This window comes from Manacus candei, unplaced genomic scaffold, assembly GCF_025592945.1.
Source record: "Manacus candei isolate 608988 ecotype Guabito, Panama unplaced genomic scaffold, ASM2559294v1 h1tg000019l, whole genome shotgun sequence".
Lineage (NCBI taxonomy): Eukaryota > Metazoa > Chordata > Aves > Passeriformes > Pipridae > Manacus > Manacus candei.
The window spans coordinates 8,174,360-8,183,823 of record NW_026138067.1 but is presented as its reverse complement, the minus strand read 5'-3'; the positions used below and the strand labels follow the sequence as shown (position 1 = coordinate 8,183,823).

The 9,464-nt window shown below is 40.1% G+C and overlaps 1 protein-coding gene across 1 annotated transcript; it reads right to left on the bottom strand.

The window, feature by feature from the left end:
• Nucleotides 1-271: 271 nt before the first annotated feature.
• Nucleotides 272-9,223, bottom strand: TRHR (thyrotropin releasing hormone receptor). The gene is made up of 3 exons (XM_051785414.1): nt 8,429-9,223; nt 1,281-1,667; nt 272-454 (listed from the first exon to the last, which is right to left on the bottom strand). The coding sequence occupies exons 1-3, from the start codon at nt 9,221-9,223 to the stop codon at nt 449-451; spliced, it is 1,188 nt and encodes a 395-aa protein (XP_051641374.1). The 3' UTR covers nt 272-448.
• Nucleotides 9,224-9,464: the final 241 nt, after the last annotated feature.

The following is a 9,464-nucleotide window of genomic DNA, read 5'->3' as shown; positions in this document are numbered from 1 at the left end:
GGTGGTTCTGGCTGCTGTTGGACAGGCCCTACTGGTACTGCCCAGTGCAGCCACACAGAAGGGCAGCTCCTCTCCTTGACTCCCAGATTCACTGGGAGCATCAACCATTGCGCCACTCTGCGTCCATGGATGTGTCCTAGGAAGCCTTGCTCTTCCTGAGAATGCAGACCACTCTTTGGCCAGTTAAAGAGACAAAGCATTTGGGTATTCCATGGAAGCCAACTCACCCTCCTGAAGTTACATTGTATTAAGTGCTTTGTTCAGTTAGTCTCAGCTGTATATTCTTTTCATTCCCCAAGAGGCTGTTTTTTCTTGTAGGGCACAGGCAGATGTGTAGAGATATATAGTAACCCTGCAATTCTGTGAGCAGAAATGTCTTTACATTTTATACAGTTCATTAGGAACAAAGCATCCAAAGGTTGTGGCTGTGTACAACAGAAGGTGTGCCTCAGGCCTGAAAATGAGGAGAGAAGAAATAAACTGAAAAAAAATTTTCATTCTCATACCACCTGCAAAAACAAATAAAAACTAAGCCTCTCTATAGATCATCTATATTTATAAGTTCTAAAGTATACAGGTCTACAAATAGCAGTTAAGTAGTATTGTGTAAAAAAGCATCATGAAATCAGTAACATGCATCATGATGTAGAAAAGAGCTGGATTAGAGAGAAGTGTTACACATGGGGATGTTGCTGCTGGCACGGAAGTTGGTGGCGCTTCCAGCACTTTCAGGACCAGAGTGCTGGTGTGCAGGAGAACCCTGTTTTCTCTCAGCACCAGCTGCATGGTGGCAGTGGGCTAGTTAACTCCCAGCTGGAGAGAGGGGATGAGATGCCAGAAAATGCCTCATTTCCCTCCCTGCAGGCAACCAGAGCACGGCTGGAGGAATCACTGAGCTCAGACATCCACATCACCCTCCTGCCAGAGGTATATGTGAGGCACCATGACCAAGCACCACTTTCTGATGCTCCACTATTGCCCTCTGCTCCTCAGAAAATAAGGCTTAACTTGTGTGTTAGTCCTTATCTTTCCCCATGCTGCAGATCCTCCACTTCCTATCATGCTTGGCACGTAGTCCTTTGAAAGCATTCCTTTCCAGACCCGGGCAGTACTCCCTCCCTGCCATGCCCTGTTTGGTGCATCACCTGCTACCCTCAGCCTTTCCCAGTCCCCTGCGGTGCTGCCCCAGCTGAAAGCAATCCCAGCACACCCACACGCCCAGCAACATGCTCCAGCTCATGAGGACTCCACACAAAACACTGAAATGTATTAACTGTTACCTCAGATGACAAACATGTATCACCAAGGGACAATTTTGCAGAGGCCAAGTAGGTATTGGTAACAGTAATATCTTCCAGCTCAGTGCTGAAGTGATCCGAATCTTTGATGACGTTATAATTTAGGGCGACACTGTAACTGGCAGGCTTCTTCTCCTGTTTCTGCTGGTAGTTGCAGAGTTTCCTGAAGGCTGCTCTGAATTTCTGGGACATGAGATTGTAAATTACAGGATTGATGGCACTATTTAAATAAATACAGATTCTGCAAAATAGCAGGAACCAGTTTTCTTGGAAAGGCCTGGAGAGAAAGGAATTGACCACAACTAGTGTGCGGTAGGGCATCCATAGGAATGCAAATAGGATCACAACCACAGCCAGCATCTTGGTAACCTGGGGGAACACAGAGGTAGGCAGAAGAGGGCAGAGGGTTAGTACTCACCTTGAAATGAACATGTGCATTCCTACACCTCTAGAGCCAAAGCAAAACTATGGACAGGCCTTTCAGTGGGAACTTCTAATGAATATTTGATTCAGAAAGTTTTTCTAAAGTAAGAAGGACAAAAAACTTGGTTCCCAGTTCTTCCTAGTTTTTGTTAAATTACTCTTTCCAGGTGATATCACAGCCAGATAATTGCTGTAGACCTTAGATTTTTCAACTTCTCATACATATGTACAGAAGTCAATTTGTTGGTTTTGTTATAGGTATTATGATAAAGAATGTGATGAAGAGCAAAGTTACTCTACAAATTGACATATCTTTATCTGTCTTCAAATGTACATATTCAAAGGCTACAATTTTATCTTATAATTCTACTCCCTTCACCCTCACTTTTGATTTCATTACAGCTGTGTTCAGTAGAAGTAAAAAATGAGATAGAAATACAATCTCCTTTTCTTGTCACCTGATACATTTAATTATGACTTATAGACTGTTTTTTCTAATTTTCTATTGCACATTTTAATAGAAACAAATGCAAACGTGGATGTCCTAGGTAGCTCAAAGGATGATCTTTCCTTATCTACAAATCACTTCTAAAAGAGCTATTCCTGTGAAAATTGCAGCAAGCAGTGAGGTGACTCAGTACAGACTTGCTCTGGCTCAGGAAGTCTCAGGACTCCTCACCTCACCCTGGCTCAGCTTCAGTCTGTGCCTCCAAACTGAGCAAATCCATTCAATGGAGAATAATCATTCATCATGGAAACAATCCACATCTAAAGGAAGAAAGTAACTATTTGTGGAGATTGGATGAATAACTGGACTGAGCCTAACTAACAGATGTGTTGCAGCAGGTAAGACATTCAGTAGATAATAGTCTACACAAGCATCAGAGTATTTTACTACCAGAAGCTCTGTAGGGCACTTTGTTACCAATCATTGACAATTTACATTTCTCCTGAGCATGTCTTTAAGGAAAAATTGCTGCTTTCTTGTCCACACCAAAAATCTTTATTGATATGGATGGGGCTGCACAGAAATAGTCTAGAGGAAATTTTGGTTCACTTTGTTTAGGTAAACTGCCATATCTTTTTTCAAATCACTTCATATGAAATAGAACTAAATGTCATTTGGGAGGAGGCTAATTGTTTGACATTGTGGAGTTCTAAGAGGACAAACTTTCAAAGAACATACTTTTTATTACCCATAAGTGTATACACCAAAGCTCTCTGAAAGCAGCAGTATTAGCATCCTCATTCATTGCTCAGGTGAAGGCAAGGATACACTGATTGCTCTTTTCTTGTGGATGTGCATTGCGTATTCTACATGCAGAGTACAAATTATTCCTAGTTAAGGAGATTGAAAACATGATTAAAAGGCTTTGAGCAAATCTAGCTTAGTGCAAATTTCAAGTATATTTTGAATGGCAACGAAGTGCTTGAGACTGAACATGGTGCTGGTTGCATACATTCTTCAAACCCTATCTTTTTATTTCTGAGAATGTTCTAAAAATATTTAAAATGTATTTTACTAAATAGATTCCCAATATTTTAATTCTGAACTAGTATTCTCCTTTTCTTTCCTACTCCAAAACCTTGTTATTCTAAGGAAGTGTTTTTATTAGACATTTTCATTACTGGTACTCAAAGTTTGGTAGTTGTTTCCTTCTCCTTTGAACACTAATCTTTCTTACATTGATAGGCAAAAGTGATAATCACTCTGGTGTTTTAAAGGCATGTACTAATATCTTTCTTGTGCTTGATGGTGTTCCTTGCAATGCACAGAGATTGTATATCCCAGTCCATGGTTTTGTAATAAAAAGGAAGTTATGCAACGAAGAGAAGGATTAAATAAATAGAAGGATTAAGGTCTTGATAGACTAACACCACAAGTGAAACCAAATTATAAGATTGAGGATTTCATGTAAGCCTTACAAAACTTATCTTGCATTGCAAGCTGAAATCTGTGCTTGCTCTGCTGTGACAGAACAGAGAGATTCTCAGGGGAGCAGGTCATCGTAGACTGCACCACTGTCTAAGACAGGACTTTCTCTAGAGGGTAATCTGCCTGTTATAACTGACCATGATGACCTTAGATGATTTGATTGGACTAAGCAACTAACTTTTTAAGACACACATAATGTTAAGTGAGCTGGATCCCACCTTAAGTATAAACAACATGTTTGCTGTCTAAGGCTGTATTTATTTTTCACAGTCCCCTTGATACCTGAGGAAACTAGGAATTCCTTTAGGGACAGTATGAAATCTACCTGCAAATATGTAATTCAGTGTTCATATTATGAACACACAAGAAAAACATTTGGGATCTGTGGGCTGAGCTATATGGGATAAAGTGGAAGTGTGGGAGAGCTCAACACAGCCAGCATCAAGATCTGATCTGAAGGACCAGGCGGATGAGGAGTATGTGCAAAAGGGAAAAGGAAGCACACAGCTCAGATTGCGATTCCTTGAGCACATCAGCCAGAGAATGTATGGACTCTTAGCTGCTATAAAAAGAGGTCCCTTCCTTGCCTTCCCACCTGCTTCCCATGTCCCATGCTCTCTTTTAAAAGATAATGAGCTGCTTGCCAAGGTAGTTCAAGAACAGATACTCCTAGAAAAAAAAGGTTTCATTTTCCTCACATTTTCAAAGTTTTCTTGTATGTCAGTAAAATCCTTTTTATACCCTTCAGTTTTACATTCTCTCTCTCTTGTCTTCCTTGTGACAATGCCTGGGTCTTCAGGACATTTTCTTCATTCTGAGCAGAACAAAATTATTCAGATTTTCAGAAGAAAAAACATGAAAATTTTAGAAATGCTGAGAGATCCTAGTACTTGTGCTGCTAGAAGAAAAGAAGCACTGTTAGCAAATTTAAGCACCCCCTCAAAAACATAGCTTTTGTCCCTCGTACTCTATGCTGTAAAAAAAATTTAATATTGGTTGCTGTTACTTGTTAGGGAACCTTTGTTTTATTGCAAAATTTGCTCTGAATACTTTGAATAACATATTTTCTATTAATGAACTGACACCTTGCTTTCCCTCTTGACCCCTATTCAGTGCTGGAATTACTTTACATAAGAGACTGAAAATATCCTTTCTAATGAAGTTGAACATGGTCCATCCATTCACCTTCAGGAATAGAACCTCACTCCCCACTTTTCATGTATATATATATGTGTGTGTGTGTGTGCGTGTATATATATATATATATATATATATAATATGTTTTATACATATGCCGAGCTTCCCACCCCTCCTTGCCTCAGCTTAGGTAGCTGCCATCCACAGTTGTAAGGAAATGGTTATTTTATTCTATATTTTCTTCTTCCTTGAGCATAGAGCTATTCTAGGTGCCATAACAGGGTTGTTCCTCCATTGACCTGCTCTTTCCATTGGTGCTTTGCATGAGGAAGCATCCTAGGTATTGAATTCAGGATGTTTTCCAAGTTGGACTTTGCATTTTTAGTCCATCAGCTCCTAATTCTGGACTGACTCTCATACTAGCAACATAAGTAAAGTATTGTCATTTTTGGAGAAAAAAAATGAAATTGTACAACAGTATGACTCACAATAGAAAGTATTGACTGTCTAATCCTGAAAGTATTGACTGTCTAATCCTTGGAAGCAGACATAGAAACACAAATATGCTGTATGCTATATGTATATATATATGCTATATGCTATATATGTTAGCTATATGCTAACACAATAAAAAGTTAAAAGGTTAAAAAGAAAAAGGTCTAAAAAACAACTGGACAATAGAGTCTATCTCTGTCATGAGTTGGAAACAGCTTCAGATAGTGCTCTTCAACTAAAACACTGTATGACAAGGAGAAAATGCTTTCCTACCCTGGTCAAAAAGTTTTGACCTTTTTTAACAATGGACCACTTTCCAAACATAGATGATACAGTGGAAAGTGCCATGAAAATTAAAGAAAATTATATGACTTGGCAGTTGGGTCATGCTTAATCCAGATTAGTCAAGCAATCCAGGTCAGACTAAGGGGAGGAAATGACTTTACATACTGCCATGTTGGATTAATCATCATAAAAAATGGTTATGAGACTCCTTAATTAAACCTTCATGAGGATTGAAGAAACCTATCTAACTTACTGTTTAATTCTGTTGTATTATATAAGTGTAAATTCATAGTAGGTTAATTATAATTATAACAATACTACTAATAATAATAACTAGTAGTATTAGTAATAATTATAAGCATTCAGTGGAACTGTACTGAATTTCCATGTCCAAGTTTTACAGTAGCAGATTGGAGGGGTGGCCTCTGTGATAAGAAACCAGAGACTGCCCCGAGCTGGACACAAACAGTTCCATCCAGCTCCAACAGATCCATCAGGACACAGCTGAGCCCATCAGCAAAGCTGGTGGTGCCTCTGCAAAAACATGTTTAAGGAATGGCAAAAATGCTAGAAAGAGAGAAAGAGGGGATAAGAGAACAAAAGAATGAGAAACAGCAGGGGAACACCAAAGTCGGAGGAGGAGGTGCCCTTTGGCAAGGCTGGCACTATGTGAAGGGACTGCAGCCAGTGGAGGAACCACACTGAAACAATAAAAGAGTGAGAAGGAAAGAGTGACAAGAGACCAACCTCTGCAACCTGACTGTAATACTCCCTGGCCCCACACTGCTGGTTGCTTCAGGGAAGGGATTGAGTGTAACTTGTGACTGTAACAGTGGGCAATAAATTGGCAATATTCATTTTCCCCAAGTCAACTCTGCATTGCCTATAACAATAACTGATAGTTTGTCTGCCTGTTCTTTTCTCCCCATCCTCAGGAGGAGCCAACCCACCACAGAAACCTGCACAAATTTAATTTTGTAGAAATGTTCTTGGATAAACATGAGAACTACCACAGAAGTAGAAAGTGTACACCACATTTTCAGTCACATTTTCTCCAGATCATATGCTGGGCATTGTATACAACTCAATCCCTGTAATGCAAGGGTAGTTCTGAAAAGACAGATAGTTTCACATGACAGCAGGACTCACTGTGAGGCCAAACTATACTGTCAGCTACACCTGCCTTTGCCAGCGCAGCAGGAAATTTTCACTTGTGTGTCTTACTAACTCCTGAGGTGCTAGATTTTTTTGAATGTGGACTTGTGTTTTCTCATTTTACACCACTAGCTGTCTTTTTCATGCTGCTATTATATAAAAAATATTGCTAATAATGCCACACTATCCTTGCTTTGCTTCCCATGTTGTACTGAATGTAAATGCAAGGCTTTACTCATAATGAGGCTACTTTAAGCAATCAGGTTACTTAGGCTTTTAGAAAAAGTCTTGCTGTCTTTACAAGACATAAAAGATATCACACTATAATCTTCACCTTTTGGTTTCATAGTAAAGCAGTATCCATATTCGGCAGTTTTCAATGTAAAAGATTTGTCTGTTTTTCTAGTGATGCTAAGCACATGTAATCAAGCATGTGTACTCAAGTGATATTGAGAACTTGAAGATCAGATTATCTTCTTCTACTAATTAATTAAAGAAAAACAACATTAAACAGTTCTTATCTGACTATTAACTATAATTGGCAACATAATTAAGTATAACCTAGCCCACAAGTTTCTGCTGTGCATTTAAAAATAAGGCTCTAGTGCTCTGCAAGTGCTCGGTGCTCTAGCAGGAGCTCAGTCAACTTTTGAGGTCCGTACCATCTCTGTAATAAGAAAATGTGGACCCTCTCATTAAACAGTAGCAATCTATATAAAATAAGAAGAATATAAAGTTCAACCCGTCACCCAAGGGGGGCATTCAGGTTGTCTGAGTAGGCACACAGTTCAGTTTTGCTTCCTGAGGGAGCTGTACAGTGTAGGGAAGCAGAAGCTTGGGGAAGCAACCCACTGGGATACTATGCAGGGGCAAGAGCCAAGCCACTCAGCACGGAGCACTGCTTGCCAACGCTCACATCAGGCTGCCTGCTGCCAAGAGCCAGCTGTGAAGGATGCACCCTGTGTTTCTCAGCATTGCAGCAGCTGTGCTACTTGCTGCATGCTGTGCGAGTATGAGGCAGTGTGATTTACTGCAAATAGCCAGGCATCAATCTACTAACTATATTCTACTGGTATTTTGACACAGGTCAGCATACATATTTAACAATATAAAAAGAAGCTAGTCAAACCTATACACCAGTTTTGAGCCATCAATACATAAAAAGAGAGACAGAGTAACAAAGATATTTAGCATTTACAAAGCACTTTTATATACAGATTTCCTTAAACAGACTTTTTGCAGGAGAGTTAGAGACAGGAAAAGTGGCAACATGATTGTCTTTGCTGAGTGACATGCTACCTTAGCTGGGACCAAACCTCAAGTCTCCCAGACTCCCAGGCTAGATCCTACTCTTCAGATCCCAAAAATTACTCAAAAGTCACTCTATATTTGGCAAGATTACTAACAGGCTGTTAATAAAGAAACTATAGTTAAAAATATTTCATTAATAATTGATGTTTCCTAAATGCTTTTTAATATGGGAAATAAAATACTATTTCTTTTTTGGTCCTTGCAGTAGGTAATAATGAATAGGCAAGAAAAAATACATATTTATGTGTATACATATCACAGAGTTTCAACTTGACTAGTTAACAAAAAGGGAGAATATATTTTACCTCTTTCCAGAGCTTCAGAACAGTGAACTCTAAAACAAGTATGCTTCACAATTCAGAAAGACATTTCAAACTGCTGTTCCTACCTGCCTTCGAGAAGCAATAGTGCTATTCAAACTTCTGTTAGTCATCTTGGAATTCACAGGCTTGCTTTGGTGAGCCACATCATTCCTCCACGTCTTAGAGTTTTCTTTTGGGTCCGAAGGCATGGGGTTCAGGAACAGTATTCTAGCAATCAGGCCATAGAGCACAGTTGCCAATACCATTGGCACAACATAAAATATACCAAAGTCCATCATGTAGATAGGAGAGTAATAGCTCCTGGACACCTTGTAGCCACAGGACACAACAGTAGTCTCTTTGTAGGCTACTGTATTAATGTCCAGCAAGAAAAACCAGAGCATACAGTATATGGAGGTGAAAGCCCAGACAAAAATAATGATCTTTTTGGCTCTTGAAAAAGTGCACAGGAATTGGGCTTTGATTGGGTGGCAGATGGCTATGTATCTCTCAATGGTGAAGGCAGCAATGGAAAAAGAAGAAGCATTGATGCCTAGATACTGGAAATAAGTGATGCAGAGACACCCCACGTAGCCATACACCCAGGATCTATATAAGCTTTCTGTGATATTGGGTAGTCCTGCAGCTACAAGCACCATGAGATCTGCTACAGCCAGACTCACCAGGTAGCAGTTAGTGGGAGTTCTCATGTGCTTGGTTCTGAGGACCACCAAAACCACCATGATGTTGCCCACAATGCCCAGTCCACAGATGAGGAGAACCAAGAGGATGGTAACCACTTGGTATTCAACTGTAATGATCTCCTGGCTTGATAGTGGCAGCACAGTTTGGTTCTGCTTGTCCCCTGTGCCATTCTCCATCTTCACCAGCCCACTGCTGCTTCTGCCCAGCACTCGATCTCAGCACCTGTTCTCCATGGTCATGCAAAAGGGTGAGTGGAGCAGAGTGTGGGTGATCTGCAGCTCCAAAGCACATTCTCCATGTAGTCACAGTCCCATTCCTGTGTCATCCTCCACTCCCCCGAAAGCACTTGGACTTTCAGTCTTTGTAAATTCAACTACCAGGCGGGTTAATCCCTCTAAGACTCCAGCTCATTCGCAC